The 21278-nt window shown below is 38.6% G+C and overlaps 1 protein-coding gene across 1 annotated transcript in view; it reads left to right on the top strand.

Moving 5' to 3' along the window:
* LOC110966481 (synaptosomal-associated protein 25-A-like) overlaps positions 1 to 21278 on the top strand; it is a 58756-nt gene that overhangs the window by 27830 nt on the left and 9648 nt on the right. Inside the window, exons 2-4 of the mRNA XM_022215855.2 lie at positions 269 to 374; positions 1422 to 1463; positions 12667 to 12715. Coding sequence (XP_022071547.1) covers positions 303 to 374; positions 1422 to 1463; positions 12667 to 12715 — 163 coding nt within the window. The 5' untranslated portion in view covers positions 269 to 302. The remainder of the gene's footprint in view (positions 1 to 268; positions 375 to 1421; positions 1464 to 12666; positions 12716 to 21278) is intronic.

Here is a 21278-nt window from a genome sequence, read left to right as displayed (position 1 = left end):
GCACCTGATAATAATTCAAATTCGTTATTTAAACTGTCCTGAATTGCGCTGGGCCCTGACGCAACACACTCCCACTAAAGCAGCACAGTGGGTTGTTTTAATACACGTCTACTTTCAGTCTACATGCCGGTTAATGCGCCAAAATCTGATTCCTTCAAGTGCTCCAGCTCACATGCTGCACAAAGCATCTTTCATCATACATCTTTTGTGGAGCTGTTGATGCACTAACCTGCCTCTGTCTTCCTCTCTCTCCTTCTCTGTCCTCCAGTTTTCCTTGTTGAGGTCAAAGTTCAACAGTCATCATGGCAGACGAAGCGGACATGCGCAATGAGCTGGCCGACCTGCAGACACGCGCCGACCAGATAGCCGATGAGGTACAGAAGAATACTAACGTACACACTGAAACAGTACCTCAGTAGGTTGGACAGTTTGATGGGATTGTGTATTATCCTGTGCTCAAAAATCTATCAGCATTTATTATTCATCTTCTCTGTAATTCTTTACCATGTATATTTTTACAGATATAAATCTATATTTTAATAGATGGTAGAACCTAGTTTTACTGGCAAAATAAGAAGTACAGAAAACAGAAAAAGTGTGAGGCAAAAAGTAGCCCAAAGTAACTAAGATTTTTCGATGACATGCCAATTATAATTTGCCATATCAAAATGTCCAGTCCTCAAAAGCACAACAAATGTATCTTCAAACCCTGCAGACTGACAGACACAGCTGCTCTAATGTGACCATCCCTTGTTTTAGCAGTTGCTTCTCGAAGACTCTTTCATCAAGACAGTGCTTTTTTTGGATAAGGAAGAACTTTGCCCTTTTTAATGAGTTGAGAGGAGCTCAGGAAGAGCAGATAATTCTGTGCAGCAGAATAATAGAGCAGCTCAAATGGCCTTATTAAACATTCATGAGGAGATAATGCAGGGCCAAGAGGCTCCATTGATGGGATGGGAGTAGAGGAAAAAAGAAATAAGGAAGGCAGGGATAGATGGACGTATGGAGCAACAGGGGGGGCAGAAGAGAAGCAGGAGATGAGGAGATTACCAAGAGTGAAATAAGGATTAGGAGTGACAAAGTTTGGTTTAAGAAATGCATGAGTTCCACTGGGCCCTTCAGAGTTAGCAAACAAAATATAGAAATCACATAATTAATCATGGGATCAGACGAGAGGAGTGGAATAATTCGAGCTAATTATGTGTCTGAGTATCATTCACTTGTCTGTCTACACTATTTGAATCTTGCATATTAGCAGTCCTTTGTTCTCTTTTGTCCTCTCACCAACTGGAACTTTGAAAGCTCAGTTTTCTAAATGAACACACTGAGATATCTTAGTGAGATTTATTACAGGGTTGCTGTATGTCTGCACTTGCTTTGTCCTGGACTCTCAGCTAATCATTTGCTCTCTCTCCCTGCAGTCTCTGGAGAGCACTCGGCGCATGCTGGCTCTGGTTGAGGAGGTGAGTCCAACGATTCAGTGACACACATGGGAATGAGTGCACTCAAACAATGATTGTCTTGGTATTTTCATTGGTTGACATTTACAGTTAGATGTTGCTGTCCTCGTACGATGTGTCATGAAGAAGTTCAGAGACTGTACCTATAAAAAGCGAAATCCTGCACATGATTTAACTTTGCTTGCTGTACCCTTTGAAGTAAGCTTCTTCTGCCACATGTGAAACACTTCTGGTTCTGTAAACATGTCAGTTTGATCTTCAATATGAAGGCCAGGCCAGTTTGACACTTTCAATTTTTAGAGATGCAGTCTTCTGGGTTACACATTATTTTCCTTTAATCCTGTTTTATGGGTGGTTTTTTTTTTTGATTCACCTGGTTAGTCAGTCACTTGGTTTATTAAATTCCCTGTAACTTCCAAAAAAACAGCACTTATTTAAAAAATGCTGCAAAGTGAGAATGCTTTCCGAAATATACACTGAGCACAAAGAGCAGTTAACATAAAAGACCTAGCTCTAAACAGTATTTTACTTTAAAACATCACCTTAATTCTTCTCCTTAGTACACATGGTTTTGTGGCATTTAGGTTGTTGGAAGCATGTTACATTAGTTGCAATGGTTCTTGTGTGGATTCAGTCTGTGTTCTCAGACTGACTCAGTGACGTTGCACCATCTGTTGCAGGAGTCCTTGTTCTTTCTTGTCGAAATACTTATTTAAGACTCTGACTAAACGAATGATTGAGTCTGGGATCAGTCAGACACCTCGCTGATGGTATTGCATGAGGGATAAATGTCTAAACATCTAAAGTGCATGAAAGTTTTGCACAGTTCTGTCTATTTTACTGCTTATCATTCAGGGGCTTTACTTTTTGATAGTCATCCTAAGCATTTTTCTTTCTGTTCAAATCAAGTAGTTCTCTGGCCATTTTATGGAGACAGAAAAAAAACAACATTTATAATAAATATTCATTTTAGCAGTTGCTATTACAATAACTAAATCCTAGAAGATTTTGAATTATGTGTCAGGGTTTAAGTGACTTAGTTGGATAGTGTCTTGGTGGTCCAAGAAAAGTTTTCCAATAAGTTAGCTCCTTAAGTTATTCCTGGCAGGCTGATGGCATTAAATGGCCCTGTATGTTGGACATCTAGTTACTGTTAGAGTCCCCGTGGCTGCAGAGGCACGGCCCCACTCTAACCTCTGGACAGGCCACCATGTCTTAATGAGATAAAGCCGTGAGGGACAGAACGAGACCAGAGGCTGACCTACACAGTGGCCTGCTCCACAAACAAAGGCCTTTCACTGACAGTGGCTGATATCTGACCTTTGAAGAGAATGTCATGAGAATGCCATTTATTAGTTGTACTGTTACTAAGTTAAAAAATGTCCTGAGGTTTGTTAGTGCAGAGCGTGTTTCCTCTTGATGATGCCAGACCGCAGAGTCGAGTTGAAAAGCAGCAAAATACACAGAGGCACGCAGCTATTGTGTCATGTTGTGGCTTCTCTTCTTTGTGTGGTGAACAACAAGCTCTTTATTGCTCTCTCTTAGCATGTCTCCAGAGTAATGAGCTCTATATAGACTGCAGTGAAGCAGTAAGGCAGCATTGATTATGGATGAGAGTCAAAATGCTTCAACTGTTGCCAATATACGATCAGAAATATGTCTTTGGGTTTATTTCAGCATGTTGCCAAAATTCTGAAAAGCAACTACATTTTGAGCATTCGCAGTTAATTGATTGCAAAACTATAAGTCTGCAGTTGTTATATTTCTATAATTACATATTGCTGGATGGTGAAAGTGGTTCTATATCTGACAACCCACTGCACCTGTTCCCTAATGCAGGAAATTGTAAACACGTGCTGGTACTCCATGACCTCTGTGCTCTAAGGGCTTATAGTGAAGCTTACGCTAATTGAATAAGTTGGAGAACAGTCAGACGTGTCAAACCACACTTGACCTGGTCTGATTCGACACTGAAATACTCTCTAAAAGCACATCTTTAAAATATGGATCTCAGACGTTTCACTGCTGTGCAGTGCCAGCTGAAAAACTGTTAAAGGGTATTTAGTCCTTTACCTTGTTTCCTCTTTAGCCCTCCTGTTGTCCGCATTTACAGGCACAAAAATATTGTTTCCTTGTCTGAAAAAAATCCAAAAATTCAGCAAAAAAATCTCCAAATTTCTGAAAATTTGCAAAACCTTCAGGAAGGAAATTCCAATAATTCCTTAAAAGTGTCCCTTAAAATTTTATTTTGAAAAATAAAAAATTTGGCGCAAAAATTCTTGTAAATATTTTCAAAAAATGAGTGAAAATCTTCCAAAAAAAAAATGAGTAAAAATGTTTAAAGTGATTACATATATATCAGTAAAACTTCTAATATTTTCTTAAGATCACTGACAAAAAAATCAACCAAAATCCAGCGAATTTTGCTGGATTTTGGTTGATTTTTTTTTGGTCAATGTTATTAAGAAGCATTTTTAACATTTCTTTTTTACACCAAAAAAATTTCACAAATTTCCCAAAAATGTTAAAAATGTGGACATCAGAAGTTTCACTGTGATTTTTTTTTTCCACATTGTCAAACTTTAGAATGGGTCAATTTTGACCCGCAGGACGACACAAGGGTTAAAACCTAACCTATCTGTTAATAAAACCATTTACTATCATTTGTCTTTGACTAAATTAAAACAATGAGAGAAATTAGGCAACAGAAAACTAAAAATAGTTTACTATCATTCATGCACTGAGACTATGTGTCGCTGTTCAGTGTAAATTTGGCAGCTTGTAGCAATATTCAAGGTGCTTATTTAAGCATCAACCACACAACCAAGTTCTTTAGGTTAATAAATGCACATATTTTCTCCACTGTCATATTTGCTTTTATTTACGAGAACATTCAGTGCACATTGGTAAATATTATGTGATATTATAAATTCTAAGGGCAGCTTTACATTTTAAGAAATGTGCATTTTTACTGATAGACAGATGAAAAAATAGTAACCGCGCTCATGTCTGTGCATTATTTATGAAACTGGAGCTGCGAGGACAGTTGCATAACTCAGCACAACGACAGGAGGAACAGCTAACCTGTGCCGTTTGTACAAAGACCAGCAAAGACCTGCATAGTTCACTGATGCATTATGTTCTTCTGTTTATTCCAAACAAAAAAGATGTAAAAAAAATATCATGTTATACTTTCATTGGCGTTATGTGTGTTTGTATTTTTTGGTCATTAGCAGTTGAAGTTTTGGCTGGTAGTCTGGACTCTCTGTAATGTGGTAATTAGTGAGTTATTTTGTTAATTTTGGACAGAACCAAGCTTTCAGAATCAGAATTATAATACTTTTTTGATCACTGATTGGAAATTGCTTAATTGCTTTCAGCTTTTATTCTAAGCTAGGCTAATTAGGTGCTGACTGCACATTATTTAGCTAAGAATTTGGAATTATTTTTACACATAGAAGCCTTTTTTATATAAGTTTTAGCTAATAAAGACAAATTGCAATTAGATTAAAATGTTTCTATATGACATTTGGTAAAAAAAAAAAATCTGTACTTGCTCGTGTGTGGCAGATTACAGAAAAGTAACATGATTATTTCATTTTGACGAAGAATAGACCCATTTACTGTAGGTAAATAAAGAGGGCTGCGCTCGCACCCTGGCAACGGAAGTAAGGTGGCTAGCAGTGGCTTGTCAAGCCATGCTGGTGCATTATCAGTAAAAGATTGCGAAAAATACTTTAAAAAGATCACTTTAACAAATGGCAAGCGGCTTCCAGATCCCTGTACACTTACCGAACGGGACTATGACGTTAGTAAGTGGCCCAATATTCAGTGGCCTGATATTTATTTGTATTTAGTTGAAAAACCTAGAGTGTACACTAGAGAGAAGCTGCGAGCATACAAATCTATGGAGGCCTATGATTACGCAATTAGTGCGTACAGGTGAGATACAAGGACAATGACAAAGAGTTTTGTGTTTTGATGTCTGAAATCCTACCCAGCCAAAGGCAAGGGCAGAAGACTACGATGTATGAGGCATGGGTGATCATCAACAAAGTGGAGAACTACATACACACAGCAAACTGCACCTTTATGGCGGCGATTCCAGCCACTTTATTTTTTATGTCCCCCTGTCACAACAGTCGACAGGGCTTTTATTAGTGGCTCTAATCGTGTGGGAACCGACAGCTCATCAGTGTATTTTGCACTGATTTCACTTTATTTGCCACAACAGAGCACACACGTGCATTGTTGATGGTATCCTCCGTCCAATCCGCAGGCTTGATAGCCTGGAGCCACAGCCGCCTTCGGTTGCTCTGAAACGGCTGAGAGCCCATTGGTAGAACTTATGTCCCTCTTGAGTATTTCGGTTCGTACAACCAAAAACACAACAGCCTGACATTATGATACCGACAGTTCAGCGTTGGCTTTTAGTTTTGCTACTCCGTGTGGTGCGAACAATGCCAGGTAAATGATATGAAGAGGTACTTCCGTTGCCTTGATGCGCATGCAGCTTGTTGATGACGTTGGCTCTGATGGGGTCTATAGGACCAAGCCCTGTGACAGCTGTCAGGCCCTTGTGCTGGTGTTTCTCATTTATTCAAGGGGATGTTTTATTTCTAAAACACAACAGAAAGTAAAAAGGAGGTCAGATAACTTGTGGAGTAAATCCTACAGCTTCCGTCTGTAAGCCTTATGTCCTTTTCTTGAACTTTCCTCCTACAGATCCTTAATAGCTCTCACTCACACTGCTATTACTCTGCAGCTCTGAGTCTTACTCTTTTATGTTCGGAATGCAGGATTTAAATCTTGCTCTTCTTGTGCTGTACTGAATCAGTCAGCCTCTTTAGCTCATCAGCTTAATACCCAGCTGTAAAGTCCTTGCAGAATCTTAGAATACGTATACATGGATTCTCATTTGAAATGCATGAACTTCAGCAACACAGTAAAAATCAATTTAGGTGTAATACAAACTTACGGGTTAAATCTGAAAACACATCCACCACAAATAATTAAAATATATTTAATAGATAATGTTGAAGCTTAATTTAAGAGTAGCAAAAGCACTACAGGAACTGTGGCTCGTTTGTATGATCTGTATCTCCGAAATTTCTCCTGTGGTTCTTGCCTGTGCTCTTCTTAGAATGCACAGTGTGTTAGAGAAGAACACCTTTACGTATTTAGAAATGATGCAAAAAAGCCATAACACGTTGAAGCATGCTTTTTTTCTGGAAACAAGAGCCCACTGTTTATCACAGACCTTTTCATTTATTAAACTTGAACATTTTATTCCGGCAACACTCACAGTGATTGATGTAGTATGTCCTTGTCTCATGCAAATGCGACCCATAAGTCATTCTTGGGACTGGTGAGTGACATGAGCTTTATTTTATACAACAGTAGGAACCGTCCGAGCGTATCTCCATGCACCACCTGACTTCCACATCTGCTGTGGAGCTGAGACCTCAAACAAATGAAGTGAGAGACAGTTACAGGGTTGAGGTCCGAGGCTTTAATGCTATCAAAATGTAAATGAGTCACTGCTGCTGTGACTGGAAGACATAAACACAGACCTGTACCGTTGTGGAGTAGCAATCATGTTCCACAGCTCAGTATTGCATGTGTGAGTTATCAGGAGTGACTTCAGTGTTCCTGTCTGTATTGAAGCTGTCAGTCATAGCTGTGAGCAAAGAAAAACATCACACACAAACAGACCAGTCTGCTCACTGACGCAGAATGATCAGTGATACAACTTGTACAAGTCATTTGACATTTTATTGCAGAGAATTGAATCAGAGCAGCAACACTAGTCTCTGTGTTAAATCTACACTCCTGTTCAAAGGTTTTGGGTCACCCAGACAATTTCATGTTTTCCATGAAAAATCACACTTTTATGTGCTAACATAGTTTCACAAGGGTTTTCTAATCATCTGTTAGCCTTTCAACACCATTAGCTAACAGAATGTAGCATTAGAACACAGGAGTGATGTTTGCTGGAAATGTTCCTCTGTACCCCTATGGAGATATTCTAATAAAATCAGCCGTTTCCAGCTAGAATAGTCATTTACCACATTGACAGTGTCTCGACTGTATTTCTGATTAATTTAATGTTATCTTCACTGAAAACAAACTGCTTTTACTTCAGAAATAATGACATTTCTAAGTGACCCCACACTTTTGAACAGTAGTGTATTAGCTGGATCTATCCGTTTGACAGACACTGCAAATATAGAAAATACTTAGCCTGTCAAAATGGAACAAAATCCACCCACCAGCCTCTGTATGAGGTTATTTGGTGTGATTTTGTCATGGATGAAACATACAGTTTATAACATGACAGTAGGAGGTTAATATGGAATTTGGCTTTTTTACTTCTGTGAACGGCTAAACAGGCATGGTTCCCAGTTCAGTTTATTTACTGTTTAGTTATTTACATTACCCAAACAGATAATATTTGTTTAGTCATGCATGCAAAATGTATGTACAAGATTCAGAAGATGAAGAAATGTGGCAGAAACTAATTTTCTTATCGGAAAAGCAAAAAAAATGTAATGTTTTTGTGTAAAAAGGTTTTATCAAGAAAGATCACAGATATTAAGGTTTTTATTTATGAGGACTGTTATCTTCACTCTGTGCCTGCAAGGAACAGAAATGAAAAGCTGCTCAGTGACTCAGGCTGAAATGTGAAGAAAGCAGGTGAGAGAGGTGGAAATGAAAAAAAAAAGTAAGACAGAGACAAAAACAGGAGAGGCGAGAGATAAACAGAGAGACAGAAAGGAATCTGTGAAGGACATCAGGTCCAAATCCAATGTCTGTGTGGAGCAGATCGCCAGTAAAATGAGAGATCTGATTTGATGAGCTGGCCTGAAATTAGAGATTACATTGCACAAGATCAACATGATACTGCATCCATGGAGGTTGTTTTGTGGAGAAACAACTCCGCAGTACACATACACACATTGGGAAGTCATTTATTTCACAGTTTATATCTTAAAATCTTGTTTTTCTTTAAAGACAAACAAAATGACAATTTTATTGTCCGTACATTATTTGAAAAAACTCTCTAATTCTGCCTACGTTGTGATAGTTAATGCATTTCAGACAAGTGGAATTTTAATATGTGTAGTGTATTTTTTAGCTTTTTAAGGAGAAACTCATTTCAAAAGACTACATATTGTTGTTGTACAGCAACACCATTAATACAAGACTCATAGTTTGAATGTGATTCTATGTGGGAATATATCACAGCACTCTTAAAAACAGTAATTTGACACTTACTGAGAGTGAGATGTGAAGATTGATACCACTCTCATGTCTCAGCAGCCAGTTAGCTTAGCTTAGCACAAAGAGTGGAAACAGATGAAACGGTTAGTTTCAAAGGGCATTATGTGGCAGCCATATTTTTTGAGCCACATACCGTAACTTCCTAGTCCTGATTTTTATTTACAGATGAAACAAGCACCTTAATTAGTGAGGTTTCATATCCATATATTTACTGGATTTAAATACTTGAATGTTTACTCATTTACTCAGAGAGACATAATGCTTATATCTTTTCTGGTTAAAGCGGACTGCTGCGTTCCGTAATGTGAAATCTGTGTTTTATGTACAGTTAGTGGGGTTAAAAACAGAGCGGTCAGACTGTTATCGTGAACAGGGTTCAATGTGTGGAATGCAGAGTCAGAGTTTCTGATATGGTCAAAAAGAAATCCATCGGTGAAAGTTGTTCAAGCATCCAAAGCAATCAAGTAGAAAAGGGTCTTATGTTGACTGTTTGTATACAGTAAACATGCTGTCACTGTTTGACACAGAGACTGGGTAAATTATGCCTTTCTCCCCACTGCAATAGATTTGGATTTACAGTAGAAGGGAACAGCAAGTGTTTGTTGTCCACAGCAGTCCACGCCTAACTCTCTGCAAAGAGAGCAAATGTGAATACGGTTTAGACATTTTAGGTTACATGTTAGGAATACTGATAAGATAATAAAAGTAAAATACCTGAACAGGTTAATATAAGCTACCAGTCAAAAGTTTGAACACACCTTCTTATTCAGTGTTATTATTATACATTGTACATTAACACTGAAGATGAACATTTTCCTATTTAGAACATAATTCCACATGCATTCTCTTAAAGTTTTGATGTCTTTAGCATTAATCTACATTGTATAAAATAATTAAATAAAACCATGAAATGAGAAGGTGTGTTCAAACTTTTGACTGGTAGTGTATGTGTAGAGTTTTATATCTTTGACAGCCGGATTTAAAAGAGAAAAAAACTGAAGTGATTTTTATCTTACACTGCAGTTATTGCATGTTTTTCCTGGAACTACATAAAATATACAGACACACTTAATCAATCAACTGATCCTTTGATTCCAAAACACATGGCTTCAGTAGATGCGTGTTTAGGTATCAGATATCTCCTCAATTGCACTCGTCTTCACAGTGACTGAATTAGAATAGATTCCAGGAGACAGCAGAGTGGATATCTCGATTGAAAGATCAATACCAATCGTGTTTACTCTAAAGGCTGTAACTGATACAGACCCCACACTGAGCCTCTTAGAGCACCTTTAAATCACCTCACCTTTAAGACAGCAAGGGTTTGGGGACCGAACACGAACTCAGAAGAAGAAAAAAGATGATTTGTTGCCTTATTAGTCAACTACATGTGTTTAAAGCTCACAAATTATTAAAAAGATCTGTTTTAAATCAGCACTGCTGCTGAGAAGAGAAATGAAGAAAAAGATGGACTGATTAAATGAGTGTAAATTATTAATCTCTTGAAAAGCACTTTCCATGTTCACTTCCTAGGCATAAAATTATTTTGTGAAAAATGGCCTGAACAGCATCAGGTGATTCAGTAAATGAAAGCTGAGTGTGAAAAAGACCTGATCGTGTGTGTGCATTCATACGTGTTGAAGCAGCCATGCAGAAAGAGGTGATGTCACCACATCACTGTGCCAGCTGGCATGGTCAGATATCCTGTGATTTCCCATGATTCCTCTAGGGTAAACAAGCACTTCTCCCACTGGATTTATTCACATGTATCTGCAAACACTAAGTCTGCTGAATTAGATGTAGACAATTATCAGTTTTCCCTTAAAATTAATGTAAACAAATCTGTATTCTCTTTTTAGTCATGCATAAAAACACTTTCTGAGCGCTCATTCATCAACAACAATTTGCTCTGATAGAGACCCATGGCCACTGGCTAAACTTTGAGTGGTACTAAGATCAGTGACACATCTACCCAACTGCCCTCTAGCGCTGATCGTATCTATCACAGCTCCTAGAAGGTCAGAGCACACTTTGATCAAAAACAACTGATGCGTGACCTGAGCAGCCACTGGACTTTAATATCTGTTAGAGGCCTCAGGCTCTTGGAGAACACAAAAGTATTGTTTGGTTGTATGCACACCCGTTAAAGTATGCTCATTTAAGTGTGCTGTTATGTGATGAAATCCATGCACAGGGAAATTACAGCACATGACTCTGCATGGATGTTTGGGTTTTGTGTGCACGTCCTCATGTTTGTGTGTCTGAGCATTTGCCAGTTCTGTAAGCCAAATCAGAATGTAATGTTACCGGAGCTTTGTCAGCAAATCTCCAGAAGCTGCAGCCCACCGGACATAACAAATAAGGCACATGTCGGTTGGTGGGTGAATTTTATCCCAAGAAAACATACAGGATCATGTATGAATACATTTGTGGCATCTTGAGTTCTTTTTTTTTTTTTTTTTTTGCTTTCCCGGAGGATTTAGGATGTTTACAGGTTTTTTTTTTTTTATTCCTGGTTGTTTCCTTGTGGGATGTAAATCTCCTTCTATTTGAAAATGTGCTTTTTAACAGGGTTGTATGAATAACAGCTCTGCTGAAAATTTGACACCGACTGGTTTGACTAGAAATCGTCATTTTATTTTAAGCTGAGCCACTGGTATTTTTGAAGCACATTTAACAACAGACTGTGAGCTAAAGTGCTGTCAAACAAATAATATAATTAATTAATATTCAGGTTAAGAATGTAACCTTGTGTGAACAAGTGTAGGCTATACAAAATTGCCTGACTGATTTAAAAATTAAGATTTACAGCCTACAAAATACTATAATATATGCAGACATATAAATTGCATTTTTGTGATCAGGTTTTCCTCATAAGCGTTGATTTTTTTCTTCTTTTTTTTATTTTCTTGCTTTTGCTCAGTTCAGGGATCAAATATAACATATGAAATCGTATTTCTTTTGACTGATTGATTCAAAGTAATATTTTGGCAATTTTTTTTCCAATAAATATTTGTTTCTTTCTAAGAGACATATGAGAAAATTGATGCCACTTTCTCACCTCTCTATTAAACATGGAGCTCAAGGCAGCTAGTATTTAGATTAGCTGAACACAAAGAAAGGAAACAGGATGAAGTAGCTAGACTGGCTCTGTCCAAAGACTTAAAAAATCCTCAAATCGGCATTGTCACTAATGTAAGTTTTTAACAAAAATATTGGCAATGACATTGACAGGCAGATAACGCCTGTGAGGTTTGAAGTTTACAGTTTTATTTGATAATGTTTCAAAAGACAATTTTTTGGCATTTTTTACGTGCTAAATTGAAGTAGTAGTCGTATTTTAACCAGGGACTGTGAACATTTGAGAGGCATTGTATTTTATGTTTGTGTCTGCCAGAGGGCCAAGAGCAGGAATAAGAACATATTTATTCCACTACAGGAGAGACTTAGGTGGATAGAATATGTGCAGATATCATCAGTCGGCCAAAATGAGTTGGGAAATATTAAATATTTACAGAAATCCAATGTTGTGCATACCATATTTTATCTTCAGAGGTACTGGAAGGTGATTTTGTTGCCTTTGGATAGAACCAACTGACTGATCTCCTTTTTTTCAGTCCTAAAAGCCCAAACTAGCTCTACCTTTTCAGTAAACACATGAACATTAAAGTGGTATCAATTTTTTTGCCAAGAAAGAAGATGTCAGAGTATCCCTTTATCACTTTCTGCTGTGCCACACAAGTTAAATTTCAAAAATGTGATTTCAAATTGTAATTTGAGCCACTGCTGATTCTCCTGATAGCTCTGTTCTGTTCTGCTCTGTTGACCTTCACTAATCTGACACATTTATACCTCTTTTTCCCTTCATTTCTCTTCTTCGCTGTCTTCCTTTCACTTCTCTGTCTGTCTGTCTGTCTGTTAGAGTAAAGATGCCGGTATCAGGACTCTGGTCATGCTGGATGAGCAGGGAGGTAAGTTGGTAGGGAGAGTTCACTGAACAGTCTGTTTCACTTTAATCTGCTCTGCTCCTGATCCTCTCTCGCTGCAGGTTTACACTGTATAACGGGAGAGTCATCATCAGTACGTCCAGTATAACACTGCAGAACTGTTACGACTTTATAACTAAAGCAAAAGAGCTGATTTTTATTTATTTTTTGTAAAAGTAGCATTAGCTGGAGTCTGGAGCAGGCTAATGTGGCTAACACATTTATACTGGATGTTACTGTTGGGGTAGCCTTTAGCTTTGCCTCCCTATACAGCACTGTGTTGCTTTTCTTTGTCAGACAAATGCTGATTTTTTTACTGGCAGAAAAATAAGCATACTTGTATGTAACAGCAACTATATTGGTCCTTTTAAAATCATTTACTTCAAATGTGACAACTAAATATATCTGATGTTTGAGTCAGTTCTGTTATTAGAAAGCCAGGAATGATAACCTCGGATATCTCAGCCTCTGCGGTGCTGATTTTAACCAATGTTTTCTAAAATCTCGCTTGCACGTCCACAAACTATATGGATCAACGTATACACACAAATCTTAAGTAGCATGCAGCAACAGATGGGGACTGTGAGAGCTCGGATTTATCAGCTGTTTTTGAATTCAAACAGAGCTCAGTTATACGTGCAAGAGGAGATTTACGCTTCACTGAATTAATACATGTTCCAGTTGTGCAGACAGCCAGCAACTATCAGATGTGACTGACAAAACTAATATTAGCTTTGTTTATGTATGACCTGTTTAGAGTGAAGAATAAATAAGAAAATATGGAGCATGAATCTGACACGATACTTCATCAATATTCAGTATGTTAATCATAATATGGTGTGATAGTATTAATTAGATAAACTAGCAAGGTTTGAAATGATATATCCAATAAAAAAAAAGATCCCTTACAGCAGCAAAACACACTGTTTCCAATGCCAGATTGAATGACCATATAATGTTTCTTACATTAACTGGAGATTTACTCTGAAGCACACATTTGCAAATAGAAATATGATATTTGTCAAGTTTTAGTAATGTAGCCCAATGTTGTGAACTATGTAGACTTTGTTTGACTTTAGAAAGGACTTCATGTCCAAACTAAGTGATGCATTCATTTGCAAAAAAAAATGATAGGTGCCATCCAATGGGGTGATGTAAGTAGTTCCTAAGGCAAAGTATATTCTAAATTCTTAATATGCTTTGGAATAAAAGCTGGTATTTTCCATTGTCAAGGTCACAATTTACAGCAGATAACATCAAACACCAGCACTGTTCTTTCATTACAGAGATTCATTCTGAATGCAGAACAGGATCTGTTCTGCATTCAGGTCAGGCAGCACGTCTTAACTGTGATTCTGCTCAGCCAGATACATTCTGTCTGTACAAGAATTTCTGTGTAATTTTGGCTTTTTCATTACAAAGGAACTTATCATTCTGTTGCGTGAGTTTGTGTGGCTTTGAAACATGAAATCCACAGTCATCTGCTTTTGCCTAAAATACTAACTTTAAATTTGACACGTGATTGACATCACTTGGAATGTACAAAAAGATAAATATGATTCATGTAAATTACACACTTATACAAGGATCCAGAAGTCCTTCACAATACTGAATACATGATGAAAATTTAGAAGGTTTAATAATTTACTTTATTTTTTATTTTTCTGGTGCTAAAAGCCAAACATCTGAACTCATATCTCTTGATTTACAATTATGTTAATATGAAATATTAGATAAACTGCATTAAATAGAAATGCGTAGCACTGTGAGCTGTGGCTGTGATTCACACATAGCTACAGAATAGGAGAAAACCTCTAAACTTTGTAAGCTCCACCAGCCAGTTTGCTGTTTGAAATCATTTGAGATTATTTTTTTTTTCTGAAAATCTTGGCTATAAGGACACCGGTTGTATCTACACAGCAGTCGGAGTGAAGTGTTGGAACCTGCTGGCACTAACACTTCATGTGTCTTTACTGTCATCAGACTAATGTTTGAAGACTGGCCAGGTTTTCAGTGTGTAAACCTGCCTTAAAGTGACTGGTGTTCTATGAGTGCATGTGACGATTAAAGGCACAATTACAGTGTATTTAGGAGTGTCATAAAACGTCCTAGAAAGAGTTCAGGATATGCGTGCATGCGTGCGTGCGTGCGTGCGTGCGTGCGTGCATGTGTGTGTGTGCATGTGTGTGTAAAGGCTTGTGCTAAGTTCCATGCGTGAAAGAGCAGCCTAATTGGCCTGTCAAAGGAACAGATAGCCTGTTTCCCCCTTCTCTCTCTCTCTCTCCTTCTTTCTTTCCTTCCATCTACTTCCCCCCAGAGTAACTGCTGCCACAGTGCACAGCTCACTGCTGTTATCACAGGACAGCAATCAATTCACAGATTTAAATTACCTCTGCCTCTGAGCTAATGTCCTCTATACCTGACCCCCCATCTGTCTCCCTCTCTCTGCCTCCCCCATCTTTTCTCTGTTTCATGCTCCTTCTCTTCTTTCCTCTGATTTGTCTCCTGACCTCCTCTGTTTCTTTCTTCCTTACCTTCACCTGGATGTAACTGTGGCCACATTAATGATGTAGCTCCTTCCTCTCTTCACTCTTTCTGTCCTTCATCTTGTTCACTGATGATGGCAGCCTTTATTGTTGGAGGCTCGGTCAGATTTGACATGTTATTTACTTCCAGAATTCCCTCTTAAATTGCCATTTAAGAGGTAAACTCTGTGATGTAATAGCTTGCCAAGGCTCCAATAATTAATACAGTCTTGTCGAGCTGTAAACTGGAGTGTGACTAATCCCCGTGCCCTTTACACACACACATGCACGGGTCACACATAGGAGGAGATGTGTCATTTCTTGCAGTGATGTATTACCTGTGGTGGAGGTCTCTCTGCAGCTAATGAGTCCCTCCCTGCTTGGCTGTTACATGCATGTTGACCTGAATTAGACCCACAGTCAGGGCTGATGGATTATAGCTCTGACTCAGTCAACTCAGCTCTCATTGTCTACATTTTCAGTCACACAACGAGTGTGGTATGATTTATTTTCATAATAATAGGACCTGCAATAATTGAGTTAAACTGATGACTTGTGATCAAGGTTAATCCATTTTTTTTTCTGTTTACCACTTCATCTCTGGACTGAGACTGAGAGAGATTGATCAGCACTCCTCACTTACTGACAGTCAACAGAATATAGTTCTGCATAGCACAGTGTCTCATTTGTCTTCATGTTCTTTATGTCAGTGTGAGTAATATAATTATAAACAGTTTGAACATACAGATAAAGATATACATCTGAAGCTAAGAGTTAGGATATTCTTTACATTAACATTTCAGAGGATGTGAGGAAGAACTCAAAAGTGGATGATGCATGCAGACAATGCTTAGTTTAACTGTGGCCAACGCCGCTGTCTTTGACTTAGTTGTACCAAGTTGGCTGAGATCTGAAGTAGAACAGTATCAGTTGTTCTGACAGGTGCCCCATTTAGATTTACAGTGAAGTAGCCCTTGTGTGCCCGGAAAAGTGATGAAGAAATTGAGTAGCATGTTTGTTTTGTTCACAAACAATCATGTGTATCTGCTTAAGAATGTAGTGATAATGTAATGATTTGTCAAGTTAAAAGTAATAGCCAAATATTCTTTGCACTGTGATTGGTGTTAAAGGAATAGTATGCTAAAATATCTAAAAAACACTACCAACTTGGCATTAAATGAAGCAGGTGTTAGCCTGATGGAAAAGCTAATATCAAGTTTAGAAAATAACTGTCAAATTAAAGTAAACACAAACCTGTCAACATGAGCATGCAATTTAGGTGAGTTGTTAATGTCTGTCTAAAATTACACTGCTTTCAAAAAATATATCTACATGAAATACGAGCAGAACAGTATGGCTGCTTCATTGCCAACCAGAAAATCACTATTTAAACAAGCTATCTAAGCTTTACTTGGATATTTTCTGACTAAAGCCTTGAATATACTTCCATGAAGGTGTGCAGACAGACAGCACAGACATGTAGGCGTTGCTACACCTGGATTCCACTACATAAGCAGTAAATTGGCCTCTGCATATTCTGCAGATGAACACTACTGCAGAGCATGTGCACTGCTGCCCTTGTAGCAAAGAGAACACATAAACACAAATTCTGGGCTGTATGTAGACATCTGCAGACAGCCCTGCATGGACTCTCACAGACTTGCAGATTTACTTTCCACCAACCCTGGCGAACACTCACATACTTACGGACATGGAACGTTTAACACCCACCTAAATTAGATCCACTCCATTTTTTCCCCCACATCTTCCTAATGTTAAAATGCTCGCCATCATGAAAGACTGAAGCTAAGTTAAATTGTTTACCTCTCATTCTGAGTTGAAAAGAGTAAAACTAACTGTAACAGCAGTGGTCTGTTTTTCTTTCACATCTGGGGACCCTCAAAGTAGTGGCCTAACTGACACCATGTAGGAACCTTACACTCTAATAAATAAAACACTGGGTCAACATAAAAACTTATGTTAACCGTTTCCACTCTAATTTTTAAGTTGAGCCAGTAGCTGGCAGAATTACATTAAGTCAAAGCAATGTTTTGAGTATGTTGAATTACCTTTTAGTCCGAACAAAAATGCATTTCTGAGTAACACGAACTTAATAATTGTCAACAAGAATGCAACTTTTTAAGTTGATCCAACATAATTTTTAAGTAAGGTGAAGAAGCTTTTTGGCCACAATTAAACACATTTCTAAGTAACATGAACTTCATAATGGTCAACATGAATGCAACTTTTTAAGTTGATCCAACATAATTTTTTAAGTAAGGTGAAGAAGCTTTCTGGCCACAATTAAACAAATTTCTTAGTAACAAGAACTTAATTAGCTGATCTCTGCAAGAGTGAAGTTAAGTCCTGTCCTATATTAAGGTTATGTTCAGCAGCTAAGAAACTCTCCTGGTGTTCAAAATGAACAAAAATTCAGACAGAAATATTCAAATTAATAAGAACCATTTATTAAAATTATGAATAACACTAAATCCTTAACAGCAGCACTAAATCATTTAAAGTGCAAACAGCAGAAGTTGTAGGCTGCGTTCTCCTGACAAAGATTACTCCCATCAGCAAGGCACAGGATCTGGCAACATCAATCCCCTGCAGGATCTTGTTTCCCTCAACAATGATGGTTGCACACCCATCACCGATGATGGCAATCTTCATCACTTGCATCGCAGGGTCTGCATCAAGCTCCTCCACATCCTTGAAGAAGAAATTAAAAGGTGTTAGGATCAGGGTTTTACACACAACTGTTTACAGCCTTGTCAGCCCCTGTGTGTGATCATGGAGGAATAAATGAAATCATGTGTCTCCCATTTTATACTGACAGGAGAAAACTGGTATTAGAACTCATCAAGTGTTACAACCATCCCCGGTCTCCCCTAAATCAGTATAAACAAAGCAGTAGTGGGCTTATAGCAATTTAAATGACTAGTGTTTGATTCTTTTCTTCCATAAAACTTAAGGGAAACACTTATCTGTGTAGTCATGGACAGTCAGACCTGTCCACACAGACCTGACGGTGTGTGTGCGTTAGGACGCACGGCTGTGCCGTTACGGAGCGCACCGCGGTGTCTGCTGGTTCGTTTATGAATCATAATGAACTCCTTTAGCTACCCCGTCCCTCTCTGTCGGTTTTATCATAGCCCTGTTTAACTTTTCTCATATTTTGGGAGCCCAGAGGGCCGTCATAATGTGCTCTTTCTCCGTAGGCGCGTAATATGTGTGCCTGTCGTCCTGGTCAGACGACATAGCCTGACGAGTGGGTTACATCGTGTTATCAATACACTTGTAAATATAAATGTAGCTGTTCATTTCATAGAACTGTATCGATATTATCCATTGATACATTTAATTTAATCCACAGGAAAAAACATATTACCACTGAATCCCAAGCAGGTGAGCTTCTCACAGGCTGTCACCTCCTTATGGATTCAATACCGACCGCGTATTTTAGTTTCAAATGCGGGACAATTCGGTATTTTAAGGGATGGCTGGTAACCCAGAATTAGACTGTGATTCAGATAAGACGAAATAATAAATACAACTCGCCAACACACAACCTATTTGTGCGCCGGTTTATTAGTCACATTCCGAAATTAACCAATTACTCCCGCATTGAAGCCAGTACAGGCATCACCTAGCTAACTTTACCTCGGCACACAGACTGCCCTACCAACACTGCACGCATTTAAAAGAAAGGACTTCCAGATTTCGATATTCAGTTACAGTAGGCTATCATCAACAGAATCCTGAGCGAATGCAAATAAGCATAAAATTACTTACCATTCACCAAAATGCTTCAATGAGCTTCGGCTGTGCTTCGGCTGCTCACCATGTGCTCACTCTGGCCTTAAACATGGCCGCTCGCGCATGCGGGAAAGAGAGACTGTCCCAGTGGAAAATTTTACTGCTCAAAGCTTGCTCTTCTACAGCTCAGGAGACAAATTTGAGATTCTCATGTCAGCCTCATTTAGTGTCTACGGATAGGTCCGTATCCGTAGCCCACAGGCTACGGGTACGGCACTTTCAATTTGCCAGACAGATACGGACCCGTACGCGAGTCTCGCGAGTCAAGAAGCTGCTAACCACTGCAAACTGTTGAAAGGTAAGCAAAGGTTAAGGTTAGGGTTAGTGTTAGGATCAGGTTTAGGGTCCGTACCTGTCGTACCGATGCTACGGGTCCGTACAGCTGGCGTCTACCGGGAGTCACGTGACCAGATCTCGCGTATCTGATTGGCAAATGGCAAGTGCCGTATCCGTAGTCCACAGGCTACGGGTACGGGTCCGTACCTCTAGCAACAACCTTTGTCTAAAGGTTTCTCATACGTTTCTCCTAAAATTCACTAGGAGAAATAGGTGAGACAGGATAATTAGAGGGAGTCATACTTGAGACTTGTGGGAGATACCTTGCTAATCTCAATACAGTGCTTTTAATGGCTCCTTTATTTCTCCTCTGGAAAAGAAAATGAACAATCGTGGAGCTCCTACAGAGCAATATGTGTCACTCACTCACTCACTCACACCTCCACAACAGACTTGGAATCGAACCACAACCTTCTGGGTGTGAGACAGCCACTCTACCCACTGAGCTATGCCACCCTATGTGTATATTAATCTGCACACACACACACCTTACAAATGCTGCAACAAATAAGAAGTTGCCAGGATACAGCCTAAACATCTTGATGCACTTACAATAATATATGGTGAATTCAATCATATCACCCTCTCCTCCCACTTGACTGGATTTATCATTCTAAACAACACGGATCATCCACTCATAATATCGTAATGGGCCTCTCTCTGGACTGCAGGACGGAAAGATATAGAAGATCTTTGTACCCACAGCGATCAGGCTTTATAATTCTATAGCAAATAGTAGATGAGCTGACAGACAAATGAATTTCCCTTTTGGGATGAATAAAGTAATCTGAATCTTTATTAATTAATTTTTTAAAAAATATCATGTGGATTACAATAAAGTCAACATGATAGATGATTAAAAACAACTAAAACTTTGATCTGAGTCTGAGAATTCAATGAGCGCTTGTGGAGATCTCTTCATTTATTCTGTCTGAGCTTAGTATGAGATGCATGAACTGAAGCTGGGATGAGAATAGATGGAGTTCTTAGAGAGAGCTCTCTGATTTCTCTGCCTGAGATCACAAAGAGACAGAAAAGTTGAGAAACTCTGAGAATTATATGAGAGCTTGTTGAGATCTCTTCTGAAACTTTAAAGGAGACTAAACTGAGATTTAGTGCATCTTATTGCTCAGGAGAAAAAAATGAGACACAGGAGAAATAAGCCTTAGTCTCAGTTTGGTGTCACACAGATCTCAAAGTTGTCTAGGAGAAGTAAGTGAAACATTTTTGAGATCTCTTTTTGAATTTTCTTTTCCTCTGGGGTGGGCCGTTTACACGTCATCAAATAATTTTTTACATTAGCAGAACTTAAAATCCAATTGTTTCTTGATGAACTGAAATTTTTAAGCTCTGACAAGGTGATGGTAGTGTATTGAATCAAAAGGCATTATTTCTGTGTCATCCAAGCTCAAAAAAATAACATTTACAAGTAAAAAGTCTAACTGGATTACAGAACTTGATTTTTTATTTCACAACAATATATTTATTTAAGTTATGACAAAAGGTCTACAGAATTACTTTTTAGAGTGTACCCTCCTGCTATTGCTTTTGAGATTTAAGGTATCCAGGCATGAGGCCTGCAATCGGCCCATTCTTAATGAGTGGATCAACAAAACATCAGACTATAATCAGGAGGCTGCTGTTTGTTTTCAGTTTTTTCCACCGACAGTCAACTCATCTCACTGTGACTCACTATCCAGGAGAGAGGAGGGCATCGGAGGCCATCCCACAATAATCCTCAGAGAGGAGGGAGAAGACAGGTTGTCAGGTCAGGCCTGACTGTCCAAAGCTGAGAAGATCAACAATTTCTTTCCCTCTCTCTCACGGGACTCCTCTACTCAGTCCTTCACTCTGAGTGGGATTAATAC

This window comes from Acanthochromis polyacanthus, chromosome 2, assembly GCF_021347895.1.
Source record: "Acanthochromis polyacanthus isolate Apoly-LR-REF ecotype Palm Island chromosome 2, KAUST_Apoly_ChrSc, whole genome shotgun sequence".
NCBI lineage: Eukaryota > Metazoa > Chordata > Actinopteri > Pomacentridae > Acanthochromis > Acanthochromis polyacanthus.
Note: the sequence above shows the minus strand (reverse complement) of the source record. Positions and strands in the feature narration are given on the sequence as shown.